General features: G+C 37.7%; 10 protein-coding genes across 10 annotated transcripts; 5 read left to right on the top strand and 5 right to left on the bottom strand.

Annotated features, from left to right (window-relative positions):
- Nucleotides 1-781: 781 nt before the first annotated feature.
- C5L36_0C05080 (uncharacterized protein) lies at nt 782-1,495 on the top strand (the record flags this gene model as incomplete). The annotated part of the gene is made up of 1 exon (XM_029466194.1): nt 782-1,495. One exon carries the CDS (start codon nt 782-784, stop codon nt 1,493-1,495), a length of 714 nt encoding a protein of 237 aa, XP_029322054.1.
- A 776-nt stretch (nt 1,496-2,271) lies between these two features.
- Nucleotides 2,272-3,741, top strand: C5L36_0C05060 (uncharacterized protein; the record flags this gene model as incomplete). The annotated part of the gene is made up of 1 exon (XM_029466193.1): nt 2,272-3,741. One exon carries the CDS (start codon nt 2,272-2,274, stop codon nt 3,739-3,741), a length of 1,470 nt encoding a protein of 489 aa, XP_029322053.1.
- A 237-nt stretch (nt 3,742-3,978) lies between these two features.
- On the bottom strand, nt 3,979-5,115 carry C5L36_0C05050 (uncharacterized protein; the record flags this gene model as incomplete). Its single annotated transcript, XM_029466192.1, has 1 exon — nt 3,979-5,115. One exon carries the CDS (start codon nt 5,113-5,115, stop codon nt 3,979-3,981), a length of 1,137 nt encoding a protein of 378 aa, XP_029322052.1.
- Nucleotides 5,116-5,412: 297 nt separating this feature from the next.
- C5L36_0C05040 (uncharacterized protein) lies at nt 5,413-6,933 on the bottom strand (the record flags this gene model as incomplete). The annotated part of the gene is made up of 1 exon (XM_029466191.1): nt 5,413-6,933. One exon carries the CDS (start codon nt 6,931-6,933, stop codon nt 5,413-5,415), a length of 1,521 nt encoding a protein of 506 aa, XP_029322051.1.
- A 355-nt stretch (nt 6,934-7,288) lies between these two features.
- On the top strand, nt 7,289-7,948 carry C5L36_0C05030 (uncharacterized protein; the record flags this gene model as incomplete). Its single annotated transcript, XM_029466190.1, has 1 exon — nt 7,289-7,948. The coding sequence occupies one exon, from the start codon at nt 7,289-7,291 to the stop codon at nt 7,946-7,948; it is 660 nt and encodes a 219-aa protein (XP_029322050.1).
- Nucleotides 7,949-8,036: 88 nt separating this feature from the next.
- C5L36_0C05020 (uncharacterized protein) lies at nt 8,037-8,897 on the bottom strand (the record flags this gene model as incomplete). The annotated part of the gene is made up of 1 exon (XM_029466189.1): nt 8,037-8,897. One exon carries the CDS (start codon nt 8,895-8,897, stop codon nt 8,037-8,039), a length of 861 nt encoding a protein of 286 aa, XP_029322049.1.
- Nucleotides 8,898-9,108: 211 nt separating this feature from the next.
- Nucleotides 9,109-10,563, top strand: C5L36_0C05010 (uncharacterized protein; the record flags this gene model as incomplete). Its single annotated transcript, XM_029466188.1, has 1 exon — nt 9,109-10,563. The coding sequence occupies one exon, from the start codon at nt 9,109-9,111 to the stop codon at nt 10,561-10,563; it is 1,455 nt and encodes a 484-aa protein (XP_029322048.1).
- A 74-nt stretch (nt 10,564-10,637) lies between these two features.
- Nucleotides 10,638-14,231, bottom strand: C5L36_0C05000 (uncharacterized protein; the record flags this gene model as incomplete). The annotated part of the gene is made up of 1 exon (XM_029466187.1): nt 10,638-14,231. The coding sequence occupies one exon, from the start codon at nt 14,229-14,231 to the stop codon at nt 10,638-10,640; it is 3,594 nt and encodes a 1,197-aa protein (XP_029322047.1).
- A 381-nt stretch (nt 14,232-14,612) lies between these two features.
- On the bottom strand, nt 14,613-16,733 carry C5L36_0C04990 (uncharacterized protein; the record flags this gene model as incomplete). Its single annotated transcript, XM_029466186.1, has 1 exon — nt 14,613-16,733. The coding sequence occupies one exon, from the start codon at nt 16,731-16,733 to the stop codon at nt 14,613-14,615; it is 2,121 nt and encodes a 706-aa protein (XP_029322046.1).
- A 558-nt stretch (nt 16,734-17,291) lies between these two features.
- Nucleotides 17,292-20,786, top strand: C5L36_0C04980 (uncharacterized protein; the record flags this gene model as incomplete). Its single annotated transcript, XM_029466185.1, has 1 exon — nt 17,292-20,786. The coding sequence occupies one exon, from the start codon at nt 17,292-17,294 to the stop codon at nt 20,784-20,786; it is 3,495 nt and encodes a 1,164-aa protein (XP_029322045.1).
- Between the last annotated feature and the right edge of the window lie 170 nt (nt 20,787-20,956).

Raw genomic sequence — 20,956 nt, 5'->3', positions numbered from 1 at the left:
TCTTTACCTCTAAACAGTCGAGCTTTTAATCAACATGTGCCCACTTGTACCGCTTGTCGGTCACGTGAAACAGACGTGCCTTTATATAGAAGAACCATAAATAGAGAAAGGCTTGTTCTAGACTAGTCAGTGAAACAGTCACTCTGTTTAATGGGGTGACCAACCCCATCCCCCATCCCCCCCCCCTTTTTTTTTGCTTCAAGGGGATACCTTTGTCCATATGCATGTCTCTCCCACTTGGCGGAGGGTGGTGTATCAGGAGAACCCAATACACTGAAACTTTGAATGAGACAGCCTAATATTTTTCTTCGCAATGGAGAGATCCGTTGCAGACGGCCATTAGACGTTTCTCTCAAAGACGTCCAGTAAATTATCTCCTTTTTAGGTGCACGGATGTCCTGTTTGTTTTGGCGGCGTTTCCCTTTTGGGGATTTTGTGTTTGTTTTTTTCTTCCTGTGTGTTTTATGTTTTTATTTTTTTCATTTTTTTCATTTTTTTCATTTTTCACTTTTTTATTTTTTATTTTTTATTTTTTATTTTTTATTTTTTATTTTTATTTTTTATTTTTTATTTTTTATTTTTTATTTTTTATTTTTTATTTTTTATTTTTTATTTTTTATTTTTTATTTTTTTTTACCTTTTTGTTTTTTTTTTTTTTGCTCTTCTCATAGATAGAATACTTGTACTAGCATAGGAAAAAAAAAGTCTATTTTTTTTATCATTATTCAGAGTAACTTGTGTAGTTTTCCATTGGGAGTGACAAAGTGAACAATTGCACACTATGGTTTCTGTTAGAAAGAGAAAGATGAATCGTTCCGGTGTGGCCAAGGTGCGCCGGAAAAACAACAACAAGGATAAGTTCAATCCAAAATCTAATCCTGTCATTTCCAAATATTGGGATAAGGATCTCACTGCCAAGCAAAATTATAAGAAGCTTGGGTTGACTCTGAAAATCGGCGGACCTAGTGGAGGAGAGGAGAAGAAAATTGTGATCAAGCCCATCCATCATAACAACATGGAGGAGGATTTGCTTGAGTCTGAAGACGAAAGTAAAGAGGAGCTGGAGCAGGAAGGAGCAGAGGAGGAGTTGGATCCTTATGATCCGGCAAATATTTTGGAAGGTACTGCCAAAATGGTAAGGAACGAGCAGGGTGAGGTGGTGAAGATTATCTACGGTACAAAGAAAATCACGAAGACGGGTACTGGTGCTAGTGACTCCCAAGATAAAGAAGACGAGGACGAGGAAGAGGAACAAACAGAGGAGGCAAAGAAAGTCATTGCAGAACTAGAGGCATTGGCTGCGCTTCCAAAGAAGAAAGAGGTACATAAGATGAACGAACTAGAGATTTATAGGTATGAGAAACTTATCGAAAAGTATGGTGATGATTACGAAAAGATGAAGTGGGACAAAAAACTCAACCCATTTCAACTAAGTCCGGGTCAACTTCGAAAGCAAATTAAAAAGTATCTGGAGCTGCATGCTACTGTCAACTGATTTCTGTATAGTTTATGTGTACCATCGAATAGCAGGAGCAAATGTATGTGGGGAGGAAAAAAAATTTCCAAATCTTTTTTATTTAAAAATTATTTGAAAAAAAAAATGTGTATTACCCTTTTAGGAAATCACATGATAAATATGGTGAACCCAGTACCAAAAACATGTTGTCATAGTAACACACTCATGAAGGTTTCCCCACCTACATACAATTTACACTTTGTTTGGGATAAGAGCCTCTTTCTGTCTCTCCCAGTCAATATTTCTCTACTGATAATGAGCAATACAGAGTCACGGCAAAAAACAAGTACAGGAGCATTGGGGGCTCTGGCCTCTTACAGGGGAAACAACAGGCATTCCTGGATTCGACAATTGCGAGGCGCCCCACAGATTGTCAATACCGCCTTTCCTCTCTCTACAACAACTGTTCCCACGCCTACAGCATCCCACCTGGCGCCCTCAACTGCCCCCCTTGGTGTGGCAAGCACTAACCTCCATTTCCGTGCCGAGTCTGTCTTTGAACACATTCGTTCCCGTCTTCGCCTTGATCTTAGAGGGACGGAAGCGTTGGCAGGCACTGTAGTTAACAAGGCCGAGCCACCCCTTTGTGGATTGAACGTCGACGCGACTCTGAAGAAAATCATTATGGTTAATAATATTCTTGCAGATCTGAGCGACTCAGATTCTGAGCCTGAGAATAAAGAGGATATTAAATAGGATCATTTGTTCTGATAAAAGGCGTTTGAGCAATAAGGAGCCCATCCATACATTCAAAGATGCTCTCTCGTTTTACAAGTGCTAAACGTCAAGTGTCATCTACCTTAAAGAGACATGTGCGTTTTAACTCCAATGTCTCCACGCCTACCATCATTGAAACTTTGCCCAATGGTATTCAAGTTGCAATAGATCCAACACCGTCTTACTTTTCTGCCTTGGGTTTTTATGTGAAGGCGGGTAGTAGGTACGAGGGCACATACGGCTTAAGTGGATGTTCCCATATTTTAGATAAATTGTCCTTCAAGTCTTCTCAGAATTTTGACTTGAAAAATATGACTGAGTCTCTTAATAAACTCGGTGGCAATTACATGTGCGCCTCATCTAGAGAATCCATGATTTATCAGGCCAGTGTTTTCAATAACGATGTTGAGAAGATGTTTGAACTTCTAACAGAAACAGTTGTTAGGCCAAAATTAACACAGGAGGAGATTGATGAGCAATTATTAGGTACGGAATACGAATTGAATGAAATATGGCTGCAAAGTGATTTGCTGTTGCCCGAACTTTTCCAACAGGTTGCTTACTCTCATAAAAATCTAGGCTGCCCGTTATTGTGTCCTGCTGACAGGCTAAACAAAATTAGAAGAGATGATTTACTGAAATACAGAGATACTTTCTATAATCCTGAGAATCTAGTCATTGCGTTTTCTGGTGTTGAAGAAGACCAAGCACATAAACTAATTGAAAAATATATGGGTGATTTCAAGTCAAAGTCAAACGCAAAATTGATTATGGAGCCTGCCCAGTATACAGGTGGTGAGTTTTCGTTGCCAATCCCAAAGGGCATAGAATATAGAGGTGAAGAATTCCATCATCTTTATGTCGGTTTTGAAGGTGTAGATATTCAATCCAAAGATATTTATAAATTGGCTGTCTTGCAGATGCTAATTGGTGGTGGTGGCTCCTTTAGTGCTGGTGGACCTGGTAAAGGTATGTACTCAAGAGCTTACACCAGAGTTCTAAACCAATATGGTTTTGTGGAAAGTTGTAAGAGCTTTATTCATAATTTTACCGATAGCGGTTTATTTGGAGTTTCCCTGTCATGTGTCCCCCAGGCTGATAGGGTAATGGCTGAATTGGTTGGTTATGAATTTAACTTGCTAATGAGTCATGACGTTGGTAAGGGTGGTATTTCTGATAGAGAAGTCTCAAGGGCTAAGAATCAACTGAAAAGTAGTTTGATGATGAATTTGGAAAGTAAGATGGTTCAGTTAGAAGATATGGGCAGACAGGTCCAAATATACGGTAAAAGAGTCGATGTGATTGAAATGTGCGAACAAATTGATAGTGTTACCAGGTCTGATGTCATTAAGATGGCTGAAAAGGTATTTACCGGCAGCGAGCCAACTATAGTTGTACAGGGAAATAGAGAAGATTACGGTGATATTAGGGGTATGCTAAACAGATATGGTTTAGGGCAGCAACCTAAAACAAGCGAGGATAACTCTAAAAGCAGGAAGTGGTTTTAAGGTCTATAACCGCATAGGGAGGATTGGGATGATTGTAGACATGCTGTATATAAAGTTAGTTAGTTATAAAAAAAAATATTCGTTTAACATAAAAGTATATAAAAATCATTGGTGGTTTTTTCTCTCAGGCAATGTTAGCAAACAAGTGCTTGAAAACAGATGTGATCAGGATAGTCCATTTAGAAAAGAATAATAAAAAGTAAAGGAAAGGAGATAGCCTATTTCAAGTAGCGTCTATTAGTTACGTTTACGGTAGACATCATTTGGATGCAAGTCGGTACCGAAAACATGGTCCCAAAACATTGACGTGACACCAAAACCTAGTTGATAGTTCTTATAGTGATGCTCCAAATGGTTCTTCTTCAACTTCTCAACATAATCTGGTAATCTCTTGTGGTGTAAAGAATAGTGAGTAACATCATACATGATATATCCGAGGAACCCACCTGCAAACCCGGCACATGCAATATAATATGGAAGAAGGGCAAACACGAGTCTGTAGAATGGATATGCTAGAACGACAAAAAGTGTAGGAGGCATGACTAATCTCATCTTATCCATAGGTAAATAATGGTGAACACCGTGCATTAAAAAGTGCAGAGTAAATGCAAATCTGTTTTCTGGTAGATTATCATCAAGATGGAATAAAAATCTGTGCATGCAATATTCAATCAAGGTCCATGTAAACAAACCTATTGCCCAGAATGTAAAGGTGGTTAAGGGTGATAAGTTCCTCGCTGCAATGGATAGAATGTAGAAATTGACTGGAAGCCAAAGACATGGAACAACCCACCAAGGCGTAAGTGACAATGGTTCCAAAAAGTTACCAAACAACTGAGCAGATCCCTTACCATAATGTCTTGGTCTATGTATTTGATCAATATAGAAATCTCTCGTCCAGTTTGAACGTAAAACTTGCATGATAAGAGGCTTATCCAAGTCTAAGAATTTATGCTTCTTGTAATCGTCACTATGATCTGTCTTTAAATGCAGTAAGTCATCTGGAATTTCACCGAATTCTGTCAAATCTGCAACCCTTAAACCATCATCGTCATATTCAGGCTTCAACTTGATGTCTTTATGTTTTTCAAGTAACTCTTTTTCTTCCTCTGGCGTAGCTAAATACCCAATTAACATACCATCATCCAACATTTCGTACGCACTCACAGAGTGTTCATGAGATTCTGCATCCGCAAGGATCTGAGTGATATCTTTACCGGCGTAATCCATGATGTATTCCGGACCACCAGGATGCTCTTCTAAGAAATTTGTAACATCATACACTTTCCGGTTGTAAAGAGTAACCCAACATGATTTTTCAGTGTTGTGTTGTTCAACAGTTGATTTTGCAAACAAAGGAAGAGACGCACCCATTTTCCTTTAAAGTCGATTGAAGCTAAGAACTGTTGGGGAAGGAAGGGAAACGGAAAAGAAGATGTCTTATAAAGAAACGTATTTGTATACAGCAAAGAAAAACTGGAAAACACACGCTCATTTGGTTTTCATCAACAGAACTTCCTTAAAAAAGAAAGGAGTATGCAATTTTTGCAGGCTTATTGTCGCTACGAGTTCGGAACGAAAAAGTTGTATGATTTTTTTTTTTTCAGACCATTTTATACACTACGATACCCTTTACATTTTAAACACTGAATTGTCACCAGTTCAAAGGCGCTATAAACTCCGGAGATTTTCAATTGTTTGGCGATATTCGTCATTGTGGAGACCATGGTGAATGTTCTTGAGGTCTACGTCGGTTATGCTGCGAAGTCCCTCGAGGACTATTCTCCAACCAGCCTTCATACAACACCATGTGTCATGTTCCAGTTCAAGATCAATGAGCTCTTCATCATAATCTTCCTCAAATAGGTCTTGGTTTCGTATGCCTATTGTCTCGTCGAACTCAGTGAGTTGCTCCCTTGCCGGAATCTCGGCACGGTATGGGCATGGCTTGAGTTCTTCAATATCTTTGACGCTTTCGATTCCTGTTGATGATAACAAGATCCGCCTTGTACAACATTCACAATTAAGAAGTAGAAATTTTTTATTATGAAATGTTTGTACCTTTAGCTCCCAGCCTAGTAATGCAGGCAAAATAACATCCAGACATGGGTTGACTCTCTGGTCAGTCTCATAATCACATGTGATGCCATTTTTTATTCCATCTTCATCCTCAATGTCAGTAGCGATGGTGGTGTCGTTCTGTCTCGATGACTCCCTTAGATATTCAAGTAAAAATATTCGTTCATCAGAACTTAAAAATTGTGTTTTGAAATTTCGACCTATTAGCCTATTCTTATTTGCCATTAAGATTAAAAGCCTATTGGTAAACTTGTTCAATTCTCTGCTGATATCCTTCGGAGAGAGATAATAGTTCTCATCCTTGGGTGTCAATGGTACAAATGGTACAAATGGACAGGTTGGGTAATGGTCGTTTATCAACCGGCTTGTGAAGGAATTCACAAGTGTCTCATAAATATGGATATCATCATTATAATCATCTTCGTCCTCATCTAATTCATCATCTAGAAACTTAAATTCAAACTGCAATTCGTATCTCTCTGTGTTATTCAAAACTTGGTTGTAATCATCCATATGGTGCTGGTTATTGAAAACTTTCTTTTCGTCTGGGTATGTACTAACATCGCTTCCTGGAACTTCAGGCAACTTGATAATTATACCAGCATGGCAGCCAGTGCAATGTAGCTCATTTTTCCTTACCGCATGACATTTCCAGCCCTGTAATGCACATGCAAGTGGTGAAAGCTTTGGGTTATCAATTGTCCAGTTGAAAACAGAAAACGTATTCAATCGTTGAATAAGAAAAGATCTCGAAAACGGCGACGGTATTAGACGTCCCGATTGTAATTGACTTAGTCCTCTTAGGTTCACTATTTGCCTCTTGTGGTTCTTATCAAAATTGTTGCCGGTTGTGGCAGCTGGAGTAGTGCTTATAGTACTGAATGATGATGACGATGACAATCTCCTCTTTGGCCTGATTGACTTTGGCAGTGAATGAAAATGCTGTAGTGATGATTTATTGGACCTTTGAGAAGTAGATAGCCCTGTTATTATTGGCGTAACTCCATTTACTTCATAAGGTGAGCCTGGTGGTGATATCGAAATCTGCTGTAATATATTCATAATATTATTAGTGGTCAATGATGTCTCATTATACACGTTCTCACTTGACATAATGTAATTGTGCTTCCTGCCTTGTTCCTTAGAGTATATTCTAAATTACTATAGTAAACACCTTTAAATGTATTCCAAAATTTGTCAAAAGTGATCAAACCAATCAGTTGGGCGGCCAAGTTCCCCTCTGATTTCTGTCTTTGTCGATAAGTAGGGAATAACCGATAGAGTGGATATTTTTATTCGTGATGATTTTTTTTTTCTCGCCATTTCTCATTTTTGCTATGATTCATGAGAGAAAAAAAGTGTTTTTGTCTAATCCAGAAACTATCTTTAAAAGTTAATTTTCATATAATTGAGTGTCTTGAATCACCTGGTCAAGTCAGATCATTCAGATCGCATATATTTAATTAGCATGCCTTCATACAAGGAAACATTTCTTCAAGCTGCTTTAGATGCTGAAGCTCTTAAATTTGGTACTTTCACTTTAAAGAGTGGAAGAATATCTCCATATTTCTTCAATATGGGATTATTCAGCACTGCAAAGACCTTGAGTACATTAGGTGAATCTTATGCACGTGCCATCGTTGAGTCGGGAATTGAATTTGATATATTATTTGGTCCAGCTTATAAGGGTATCCCACTAGCGGCAATCACTGTTACAAAATTGTACGAAATCGGCGGTGCAAAATATGCCAACATTGGCTATTCTTTCAACAGGAAGGAAAAGAAAGACCATGGTGAAGGAGGTTCTATTGTCGGATGCAATATGAAGGGTAAAAAGATTCTAATCATTGATGACGTTATGACCGCAGGTACTGCCATCAATGAAGCATTTGGTATTATTTCTGCAGAAGGTGGTAATGCTGTTGGTTGCATTATTGCTTTGGATAGAATGGAAACTACCAAGGACTCCAATGACTCTGCAACTAACATTGTTGCAAAAAGATACGGCGTCCCTGTTTTCTCTATCGTTTGCTTTGATGACATTATTGAGGTCTTGAAAGATCAGCTTTCTGAAGAACAAATGGAGAAAATCAACGAATACAGGAAACAGTATGTTCCAGCTAAATAGAGCACCTCCTTCTTAGTATACGTCTCTTATTATACAGAAATATTTGCTTAGATTTTTTACTTATCATATATATAATTCCAATTGTTGACTAACCTCTAATTCTTTGGATTTTATGTTTTATCTTTTTGGCTTCAACGGGCTTCTCTGTCTCAGCGGCAGATTTCATATAAGCACCTGCAGTTTCTGGGTGTTTCATAATGAGGAATGAGTGCATTGGTACAATGGTGTTCATCTTGAATCCCTTTGGAACTGGAATTTCACTTGGCTCCCAAGTACTTTGCATCAAATCAGGTGGGCCCGGCAAGTCTTTGACAGATTTGAAAGTAGTAGGATGAGTCTTCAAATATTCTGCTATAGCTTCAAGTGCCTGCTTTTTGGTCTTTAATACGGGATGTGTTGGATTTTTCTCATACTTAAGACCAACCCTAACACGACCTGGATTACCCCAATCCTGTGGATGCGTTTTTTCAGGTTCAAAAACAGCAGGAATTTGAAGAATCCTGCAAGCATCTAAAATGGTTTTCGCCAACGGATTTTCAACACAGTGTTCAATTGCTAACCTTCTACCTTCTTTATAAGTCCTTTTTTTATCAAAGTAGCATGGGTACACTATTTGCATCATTTTGAATTCTTTTCTTTGCTCAGGTGTCATACTGTCATACATTGTCATTGGAGGATTCCTCTCTTGTGGTTGCGTAGCTTGAAACTGCTGGTTTCCTGGGCTGGAGTTAAACCCCATGCCCTTAAAAATATCAGAAATATCACTTTGGTCTTGGTCCTGTGATCTTGAAACTTGTGCTTTGGGCTTTGCTGGTGCAATCGGAGTTACCAAATCAGGATCAAATTCGGCAAGATCCATGTCTAAGTTATCGATATCTTCAATATCTTCAATTTCTTCTAAGGACGGCATGTTTCGTTGAGTAAGGATGACTGAATAACTCGCCACCATCTATAGTTTAGTAAATTGGCTGTTCAATATAGGTGGACGGTAATCATTTTTCATCAACTTTCGAGCATCCCAACTGTTTTTTTTTTTTAAGTTGAAATCTATCTGCATTCAGATAAAAACCTCTGTGACTAGAAAAAGAACAGAAATCTGTTTCCAAAAATACGGTTCACTATCCTACCGTAAGATAGTGGTAGATTGGATCAAAATACTCATGTTTTTCAAAAGTGAGTTCTCTGATGAAGAAGTGACTGATCATAAGAGGTATGTAAATAGACAAAGTAGAAGAACACGTCGAAATGCAAAAAACATTCAACCAAAAAAGGAGCCAGTGGTATATATCATTTCAGACTCAGATACTTCTGAAAGATCTCTGGGAAGCTCTACAGCTGAATCGGGTGAGTCTAGTGAATCGAGTGAATCGAGTGAATCGAGTGAAAAAAGTGAAGAAAATGAAGAAAGTGAAGAAAGTGAAGAAAGTGAGAAAAGTGAAGACGGACAAGAAGAGCATGACGACAACAACGAGAGTATAGACATAAGAAAGGATGGGGACTCTTCTTTTGAGGACAGCTCAAGCGATGAAACCAATGATGATATTGATATAGTACAATACAAAAGCTTGGTTAACGATGTGATTGGATATTTCCAAAGCAAGGAACAGCCTGAGATTCATGATGTCTTCAGTCTATGTTCCGAATTACCGAAAGAAATCCAAAAATATACAAATTTATTGTTGGATTTTAATATAGAATTCACTAAAGACTTGCCCTTACATTTATACTCTGTCTACTTGCTCTCTACTAGGAACAGAAATGTACCACCGCCTGGCTTTTCAAATTGGCCATTGCAGACGCAAGACTTAATAACACCTAGAAATGCAATTAAAACTACTGATTTTCAATCGCTAGGACAACAAGCAAGAGCCTTTAGAGTAAAAATGAATTGGACAAGGTACACTAAAATTAACTTCAGTGAAAACAACTTGCTTCATAAACCCAAGCTAAGAATGCTTGAATTTTGGCACCCTGAAATCAATGCAACAGATGAGTTAAACGAGTGTATGGACGCTATTTTTGAAAAGAGGATAAATAAACAAATAGAGCAATACTCGGAAGAAAACCGATACGATAAACATGGTCTTCCGAGTCGATACAGATATCAACGACATACCCCGGAGGACATTCGAATGGATCCAATACTAAGGAACAACATTAAGACAAAGTTGGATAATATTATTGACAGAATGGTTGAATCATATCAAACAGGGCTATTAACTAACGAGTCATTGGGAAGAAAACTTGCGGCTAAGGTTTATAAACCTCCGGAGTACGGTTTAAATTGGTTAAATGTACTCACAAATATCGATCAAAAGGATAAAAAAGCACGGATGCATCTGTTGATGCTTTTTAATTTGAAACTTGAGAAAGATATTTTGAGTGGTCCCATCAATACATACAGTTCCTCCTTTGAACCATTTGCTAATGCCCAAATTTACAAGGACAAGGTGCTTAAAGGCATAGCTATAAAGCGGAAAAGAGCTGCCGTACCCTATAGTACTAATTTGAAAAACATGAATCGGGTAACAAAAAAACAAAAGTCACACATCCGTTACAACCTAGACGATTTCTTAAATCTGAGCTTACCTTCAAAAGAACAGAAACAAAGGTAAATCAGTTGTGGACAGTGTACACACGCAGATATATATGTATATATATATACATATATTTAAGTATAACAGACGAGCTAGTCTGTGCTTGTAAGTTCTGGGAATATCTTAAGCATAATCTCATCAAGTATTGATAATATTAAATGACGGTTTAGTAACTCATTTTGAAATGAAAGAAAAATAGTTTCTGCAGCTTCCTTAGCTGCTGTTTGGCCAAAGATTTTCGCCGATGTGTCTCTGAGAAACGCATGTAGTAGATATCTTACTTGTTGTTTGTGTCTTTCTTTATCAATTGATGATCGTGGCTTAGATCTTTCTCTGAAAGTACCATTGGGCCACAACTTATCCTGGAGCGTAGTCAATAAATCTGACACTGTTTCCTCCTGCTTTAATTTACCATCAATATTTGAGCGAACGACCTTTTCTACTGTTGAGCCAAATACCTGCTGAAAGAGAAGAACCAATGCTTTGCCTCTTAACCAGCTCGTAGAATTGTTAAGGTGAAATATTGTGACAATTAGATCTCCAATGGGCTTGAAAAATGAAATATCTTTCGTTTTCACTTCTTGATCAACACCGATTTCATGAGTATCGGAAAAAAACAGGTTCTTCTCAAACCCACTCAGTTGGTAATCAATAATGCCTTTTTGATTTATCAAAGAAAGTAAAGGGTATAGTGCTTGTGTGGATACCACGTTGTATAGTTTGGTGCCTGATGTATCTGATTTGGGAGGCCTTATGGTACTTGTGTTGGTGGAATGTGAAGCTGAAAAAATTTCACTGGATAAGAAGTTGCGGAATACACTGTCTGTACACACATTCTTGTTCTTGATAAGTTCTTGCAAATATGCTCTTAGTTTCATTTGACGCTCTTCGATTAAAGGATTTTGCATGAATTTAACAACAAGCCTTTTCTTTGGGAACTCGATATCGCTAACTTCAGGGTATGTTTTCTTAAGGTAGTTATGTAAAAAGTAGAATTGGCTATACCTTCTCGTAACCATCCATGATGCTGCAATTCTAGACAAATCACTATCTGTAAACTTAACGACCTTTATAACATACATAGTAAAACTTTTCCCATTTTTATCCTTTGTGGAAATTACGTTGAGAATATCAACCGCTGACTTCTGGTATAATGAGTTTTTTCCTTCTTGCACGACGTATTGTTCTTTCTGCATCACTTTTAGCTTCAATTCTTTTTCCAAACTTATAAAAGATTTCTTCAAAATTTTCAGTTCTGGAACGTTGTTGATTATTTCTGCTTTCTGTAACAAAGTATTGATAATTGATTTTTGCTGCTCTAATCTCTCAACTTCAACGTTAAGTTTAGCTATTTGTTCACTTAGATTTAAATCATCAGGTACTTCCTGCAAATCACTGGATTCCATTTGATCAGTGGACTCGCTAGCTGTAGAAGCTGCATCATCAATTGAAGGTACTAGATCATCTTCGGTATCATTTAAGGGAGGAAGACTATTACTTCCAAACAAGTCATTGTCTCTGTCATCTGATCCAAACAAATCCTTAGCAACGTCGTCACTGACAAGACGTGAATTCTTCTTTTCATTGTTTACATAGTCAAGCTGGGATTTGAATGCAGAAGCGGTCGTGATTTCATTCAAAGCATCCTCAACAGCTTTGATTACCTTATTACTAACTTTCCCACTAACGTTTACATCGACATAATTGCCGTTTCCCTCTCTTTCGGAATATTTTTCCAAAGGGTCTCCATAATTTTCATCGTCGACACTGCCACTTTCAATTAAACTGGCAAGTTTATCATTGCTTACAAAATCATGTAATGATATGGCTTCGATCTTTGAAATCGTAGTCTTGTTTCTATTCACAGCTTCTTCGATTATCATTTTAGTCCACATGGGTGAGGTTTTGAAGGCAACAAAATCGCTTTTCATCATCCGAAAATACTCAAATTCCTGGAGTTTAAAAATATTTTTCCTTGCTCTATGATATAGCAAAACATCAGCAAATTCACTCTTCACAAACCTTTCCACTACCAAATGTACTTGTGGTGGTATTTTCATTACCGAAAAACTAAAATATTCATTATAAATTCTTTCAATATCCTCTGCCTGAGAGAGTTGTTTGTCAAAGAAAAGTGTGTTTGTTTCATAATTATCTTCTGCATTGTCTTCTTCATTGGGCTTGATTTTATTACTAACCGGCTGGCTCTCTATATTTTCTGGCGCATCATAACTATAGTTTACATACTCTAGTGGATTTCTCAAATCATTAGCTTCGACCCAGAACTGAAGTATGAGATATCTGTCGCCTCGACTCTTCATGAATTCCTTAAAAAAATCAAGCTTTGTAGAGGACAACAATATCTCATGAAATTCAAACTCTTTCTGAATAGTTGGAAGTCCTGTAATTTGTTGGTTGAATTCACTTAGATTACCTTCAGAAGCTACTTTAGGTAGTTGCTCTTGCATTATTTTGCTGAGCTTATTGTTTATCATTCCAATGAGCATATCGAATCGTTTAATATACTTTTGTTGCAACTTTGGATCACTTGAAGCTTCTTTTACCGGTTCCAAGATCTTTTCATGCTGCAAAATCATAAAATACTTGAACTTCAAAAGCGTGTCTCTATCATTAGTTTTTTCCACTATATTGTGTAGTAACTCAAATTCGGTTTTAGATGTACTAAGACTCAAATGGTAAGGCATTATCTCCAAAAAAGGATGATTTATCTGTCTCCCGGTATCAAATGTCGTTGAATGTTTTCTTAACACATTTCTAAATCGCTTTACGTCAATTCTATCTTTCATTTGTCTGTTTAGTACCGACACAAGTAACTCATTGTAAAATTCTGGCTCAGAAAGCATCATGCAAACCGGTAACAACACGAATGAGGAAAGAATCTCTCCTACTAAAATCCTTATTGGAGCAGAATTGACCTCCTCCTCTTCTAAAAGATGAGGAAGCATCTTTGACGCCAATCTATTCAGATATTTTTTCAAGTCTTTTTCAGGGTCATCGGATCTCAGTTTGATGCCTTGATGCAACTTACCTCGATTATAATGTGACGCAAGAACATAATCATCGGCCGTTGTTTTTATCTTTTGCAATATCTTACCTTCAATTTTTGATACCCTTGTTACTTCATGGGCCACCATAATTTTCTCAATGTGATCATTCAGTAGTGGTATAAGTGTATGAATAGTTAAATCAGAGAAGTCGACTTCCACAAGACGCTCCTTTAACTGTTTTGTAACGTAGCTTAGTTCATGAAATAATGAGGATTGGAATAGCTTGTCCCCTGATACCCTCTTATACCAAAGATCAACGAAATCACGTATTATCAATGTAATCAGATTGTTTAGCGTATCATTGATAACAAAATTTTCTGGGTAAATCTGCTGATCATCACTAGCAATAGTGGCGTCCTCCTTAAGTTGATTCAATTTAGAAGACCAATTTTTTCTTTTAGAAAAAGCAGTTTTATGCACTCTCTTCCGGCTAAACTCAATTTCATCAAACTGTTCCAAAGGTATGTAGTTGGAAATAACGATTAGTGTTAAAATGCCAAATATCAATCCTATGAACCCATAGAATAGCTGGAGGATCATTCGGGAATAAATAAGAGCAACCAATATCGTCACGCATAGGTCAACCATACGCATATTCAGTAAGGCCAGATAAACCATACAAAAAAAACTTGTCTGGTTACCCTTTAAATTTCCGAATCAGCCAGACAACACAATACTTGGCCCACTTTACAAGATGATAGTTACAAACCTCGCTTGAATTTTTGGTGTTACATGTTTTTTGGTGCATATGCCAAAAACATGAATCATTTTCTGATGACGATATATTGTTCAAATATTAAGTAAAAAGCAGTATAAATTCCTTCGGCATAGATAGGAGATCCAAACGCAAATACGTAAATGTTATAGAAATAATAGTGGGAGACGATGCATTGAGAATGGTTGAACATACAAATAAATAAACTACACGTCTCTAAAAGACCCTCGGTGTTTAGTTTGAGAATCCTACCCTAATAACCTGCTCAAATCAGGTCGAGAAAGTCACTTTTCTTGACTTTCACTTTCAAGGTTCCTTTGTATAACAGCTTTTTTTATTTTTTCGGTTAAGCTACTCGTTTCAACGCCAGTTGATAAAGCTTCATTAAAAGATGAAATATTTTCAAAACTTGATGTAGCAGAAGTTTCTGAATCTGGCATTTGCAACTGATCAGAGAAGATAGAAACATGGCTAAAATCAGGAAGTTTGCCATGGTCGTCTGATCCGTCAAAGTTTGAAAATCCAGAGTAGTTGGAGCTTGTTCTACTTAAGGACGGGGTAGGATTGTGCAGCGAACCAGAGTTTTGTATTAATCTTAACTTGGATGATGATCTGGATCTTGAAGCTGATCTAGATCTAGAGGTAGACCTGGATCTAGAATTTGATCTGATTTCTTCTTCTTCTTGCTCAACTTGCTCCTTCAAATCATCAATAAAAGTTTCATTGAATTTTTTGAACACTTTTGGCCCAAGCTCGTTAATCAATTCTGTAACTTCTATGGAGAGATTCTTCCGCTCTTCCTTTAACTTTACTAATTGCTGGGAGAATGGTGAAAGGAAAAGAACTAAGGGTAAAATTGATTTGTAGATATCCATTCCTACTTCTCCCATTTTAAAAGCCGAGTAAGTTGTACAAACCAAAACTGCCCATGACACACAAAATATGAGAATCTTTCCTGAGAAAGATCTAGTTGTGTCCGGGAGCAATTCATAGTGAATTATTAACAAAACACTGGTAACAGAATAAATAAAATAACAAACAGGTGCAAAAAATAAAGCAATTAATACTTTCCATGATGCTAAGACGTCAGTGGCATTAATCTTGACTACTGATTTGGACAATGCTATTTTTTGTTTCTTTTTAGACATGACTGAACAGGTAATGAAAATTGGTGAAAAGAGAATGGTGCCTGGTAAACTCAATACACCATAAAATAGTAGCAAACAGACTCTTTTTATCAATAACTGGAAAGTCTGTAATTTGTTGAGAGACGCATCCTCTAGCTGGTGATCCTTGAGTCCAAATGTTCTAAGCTTGTGGTTGTAATCTAATACGGAATCCCTCAAGTGGATAACCTTTGGATCATCTTTGAACTCCTTGTATCCTATAAGCAAATTTCTATTCATTTCAACAACAACAGGGAGTGGTGGTCGATGAAATCGGCCATACGAATATAAACGGCGGACAGCCTGAATGACTTGTAAAGTTTCATAATCTGGAGCCTGAGTAGTGACAAGATTCATGGCAGCTGTTATTTCGGCCATTAGATCAGATACTGCCTTCCTGGAATCATTTTTGTATGATTGAACCCTCTCTTGGCCAACGACAATTGGAGTTCCATATTCAACAACTGCTCTAGATCTGAACTTATGAGGATGAAAATAATTCAAACCACATGGAACGATTGTAACATTTATGTCGGAATATTTCGCCACTGCCCCTAGCGCCATTAGTGCAACACCCGGTTTAAATTCCAGTAATTCTGGACGGTCGTGAGATCCTCCTTCTGGGGCGATCCCAATACACGTTCCTTCCTTCAATGCATCAAACACTTTTTCAAACAATTGAGAATTGTCAATTCTTGGGGCAAACATATAGGTAGTTCCCTTCAAAAGCAACTCAATTCCCGCCTGTTTCTTCATTTTACTGGCCAAAACCAATTTGGTATCACTAACAATTTGGGCAATTTTAACATTACCAGCTTTGTTCGGCAACCCAATCAAGCCCTTGGGACCACAATCTCTCAGGAAATGTGTGTTCTCTCCCACGATTGTCAACTGATCAGTTGGATAATTTGCGAATCTGATGATTCCGTCTTTTGGCGCCAGCAAATCTTGTGGTCTCTCCACAGGTATAGCGCCAGACCATTTACTCCAAAGACTCATCCATGAATTCCTATAGGACGAAGCAGCTTCAATCATGAAAACCTGCCTATTGGAAACAACTTTAGCAGACAGCACCGAAATTGCGGCATCCAAGTATTGATTAGCATGTGGCGCAATCACAACAATTGTTGGGCCAGAAGAAGGAAAGTTAAAGGAACCTCTGATGGATACTTCCCTGAAGAATATATCAACCACAATTTGGAGAAACCAATCCAAAAGTTCATAAACTAGTTGAAACATTGCAAGTATCCTTTGGCTAAAATGCCGTATCAAGGAAAAAGCAGATGCAAGAAAAAGATGCTTTTAACTGTTGAAAGGATACCACAATTTGATAAAGAGCAGGCCGATTCGTGTAAGCAAAAAAACAAAAACGGTAGCCCCGAACCCCACAAAAAATGGAAACTGGATTTATCTAAGCAAACTCTTATATTCTTTGTAAGATTCTTTCTGATACAGCCAGAAATTGACGGGCTTGGAAGTGGATGTCTCCGGTTGTTATATATATAACTTCACTCGGCGTTTACCGTTAGTAGGAACGGAGTCTCTCCTATACATGCAGATCAAAGCCATAAATCGACTTCTTTTATGGGAAGCCTTGCGCAATTTAAACCTTAAGTGGCGCATGCTTTTGTATAGATGGATGAATGGCGCATGCGAATGATGCTCTTTTTCATGAAAATTCAAGTCAGGCTATATTTTCAGCCAAGTAAAGGAGTAGACCACCACTTAATAGTCCATACAAAAGGGAAGAAGGTGAAATTTCAAAGATCTGCTCATTATAATTAGCATTTCCAGAGTATGTTCTGTCGACTCTGGGCTGTGCTGTTTTGGATTCTAGGTGTTCCACTGATTTTGGATGGAGTTGGGCCAAGTTTGATTTGTAGCTCACATCCAACAGAAAATGAACATCCTAATATAAATAAGCCTAACAAGGAACTGATAGTTCCACATGGAGAACCCCTGCAAAAGACTGCATATTCTGAGATGAGCAGTATCATTGGGAGAGGGATTTCAGCCTCACGTATAGATGAATTTGAAGTGACAAACCTAATATTAGCATCAGATATTGAAGGTAACCTAAATGCAATTAACCGGAAAACGGGTGAGTTACTTTGGTCTCTAGTGGGGGGTCAACCTTTGGTACAAATTGAATCTGATATAGATAAAAATTTTCGATATACCCATACAACCCCAGTTTCCTCACCTTCAAAGGGTGCCACGCAAGAGCCTGAAGATACCTATAACAGGTACAACAATCCCAAAATGAACTCAGAGAATACTGCATCTCAGAAGAAAGGAAATACGTACTACAATGATGCTAATCGGATCAATAACAGTAGAAACAGCAGGCAGAAATATGGAAATGAAATTACATGGATTGTAGAACCGTATGGAGAAGGTACTGTTTTTCAATTCACTGGCCGTAATGGCCTTGAAAAATTACCACTCTCCATTAAGCAGTTTGTTATGAACTCGCCTTTTTCATTAGATGGCTTTGTCTACACTGGAAGAAGAATCTCAGGCATGATTAAGATAAATTCTAGAACTGGTGCAATCGTAGAAACTTTTGGACTGGATAGTATCGGCATATGCTCAACAAGGGATGAAGCAACATTGAACAGTTTCTCAACGGTAGATTTTCCAGAGGACAGTGATGAATTTCTCTACGAAAACTTTGGAGATGAGTCAAGATATTATGGCTCACATGAATTCAACTCGGGTGATAACAAAAACGGGCCTTTTATAACGTTAGGGAAAACAGTATATGATCTCACCGTTCATTCTAAAAATAATACTTCGTGGAATATTACCTATGTACATTGGGGTCCGAATAATTTACACACTCCGTTAGCGGAGCAAAACACACATTCGTTGGACGATATATACATTCAACCTTTTCATGATAGTTCTTTGTTGGCACTAGACGCAGAAGCAAAATCAGTGAAGTGGGTCTCCAACTTGCCATTTGTAACTGTTAATATTTTTGACGTATTGCTTCCGGACCATGAAAAAAGTGAGTATATTATATTACCCCATCCGATAGATAGCAAGAAATCAACAGTACCAAGCAGGGAAAACGGTGCTACATACCTTGACCGTACCAAGGAAGGCTCGTGGTATGCATTGAGTGAGGAGCATTTTCCTTCACTCGTTAGGTCTGCTCCGCTAGCAAAATACATATCAAACGAACGGTGGCGATTGCCTGCGATATTTGCGAATGATGATCTCCTTGAAATCTCAATAGCTGGTGTCCATGATGATTCATTAAAAAGAGCTGACGAGTCTTTAGAAATTGATGCAGCAAACATCGTTGCCACATATCCGTCGGCCACAGGTAATACACAGGTTCCGGTGAAATATAGTAGATACATATCTGGGGGCGATAGAAGTTTAGATGTGAAGGGATTGCTTGACGGGAGTATATCATATAATGAAAATGAGTTAGAACCAAACTATTTAGCCAGAAACCCAACTTCGACATTTAAAAATTCAACGTTCAGTCAGTTGATTTTCCGGGCGCTTGAGAATGTTTTCGTGGCATTGGTTTGTTTGGCGATATTCTATGTTCTAAACCGATTTGGGTTGTTCAATAATCTGATTGCAAAAACAGATAATTTTGACCACCATAGTGCAGTCGAACCTTTGACCGGCGAGAAAGATAGTAACCGGATAAGTGATAACGAAACATTTGTTGATACTGATGCTTATCAAGCTAATGCGGATCTTACAATAGAAGCAGTGACATCTGCAAACAAAATACCCGCAGTAGAGACTTTTGAAGGAGGTTTCTCTGCTAAAGCTGATGAAATGCCAGACACTGCAGGTTTAGATAAAACTTACGATACTGAGCTGGCGGAAATAACCAAAAAAAAGAGAAAAAGAGGAACCAGAGGAGGGAGAAGAAATCGTAGGAAAGATGATGAGGTAATTGTTTCACAAATTATCACTTCTTCAATACAAGAGGGAGAAGAAGATGAAGCACAACAAGATGGCAAAGCATGCGTTCAAACTAGAAATACTAGAATAAGTAACAATTTAGTAGTCACGGATGAAGTTCTTGGCTTTGGTTCTCATGGAACTATTGTTTTTAAAGGTATTTTTGAAAATAGACCCGTTGCTGTCAAAAGAATGCTTATTGATTTTTATGATGTTGCGTCTCACGAGATTAATTTGTTACAAGAGAGTGATGACCATTCAAATGTTGTTAGATATTTCTGTTCACAAGAATATAATAAATTCTTATATATTGCATTAGAACTTTGTTCAGCTTCACTGGAAGATGTTGTCGAAAGAAAAAAGAATATATATTGCAGCGTTGACAAACAAAACATACTATATCAAATAGCCAATGGTGTTTATCATTTACATAGCTTGAAGATAGTTCATAGAGATATCAAGCCTCAGAATATCTTGGTTGCTATCTCGAAGAAAGCAATCAAGGGACCTGAAAATAAAGATATAACCAAAACCGAATATAGGTTCTTAATTTCAGATTTCGGCCTATGTAAAAAGTTGGAAAATGATCAATCATCTTTCAAAGGCACTACAGCGAATGCGGCAGGTACATCTGGATGGAGGGCACCCGAATTATTGTTAGACTCCTCTCCCGCTTATAGAGATCAATCTTTGAAACACAAGATTCGACTTACTAGATCAGTTGATATTTTCTCTACGGGGTGTGTTTTCTTTTATGTTTTAACGTCGGGGTATCATCCGTTCGGTGATAGATATATTCGTGAGGGTAATATCATAAAAAATGAATATGATCTTTCGAAACTTGATAATATACGAGATTCATATGTTGCCAAGGACTTGATTTCAAGAATGATTCAAAAAAATCCCAGGGCTAGGCCTAATATTGTTTATGTGCTAAAGCATCCATACTTCTGGAGCATTGATAAGAAACTTGATTTCCTGCTTAAGGTGTCTGACAGATTTGAAGTGGAAAGAAGAGAACCGCCCTCTGAATTATTATTGAAACTCGAATCTATTGCACCAAAAGTACTGGGGCCTGGTGGTTGGTTTAACAAGTTTGATTCCGAGTTTATAGATAATCTTGGAAAATACCGGAAATATGATGGACATAAACTAATGGATTTGTTACGTGCCATACGTAATAAATATCATCACTACCAGGATCTCCCTGAGAGTTTAGCTGCCCAAATGGGGCCATTACCCGATGGGTTTTACTGGTATTTTGCAGCAAAGTTCCCTCAGATGTTGATGACAGTCTACTCGCTTATGAACGAGATTCTGCGAGACGACGAGTTGCTGGCACAATTCTTTATATAATATACATTGACCATTCGTGGCTCATACTATGTTTATAGATCATCAACTACATGATAGAATAACTATGCGGGGAAAAATTCTTTTATTGTTCCGGTGGCTCGGCAAATTGCATTTTCTTGTTTTTTTCTTGTTTTCCTTGTCCTTTACATTGTTGGCAGGGATTTTTCGAG

The sequence above is a fragment of the Pichia kudriavzevii genome, chromosome 3 (genome assembly GCF_003054445.1).
Source record: "Pichia kudriavzevii chromosome 3, complete sequence".
Lineage (NCBI taxonomy): Eukaryota > Fungi > Ascomycota > Pichiomycetes > Pichiales > Pichiaceae > Pichia > Pichia kudriavzevii.
This window is presented reverse-complemented; position numbering and strand designations above follow the sequence as displayed.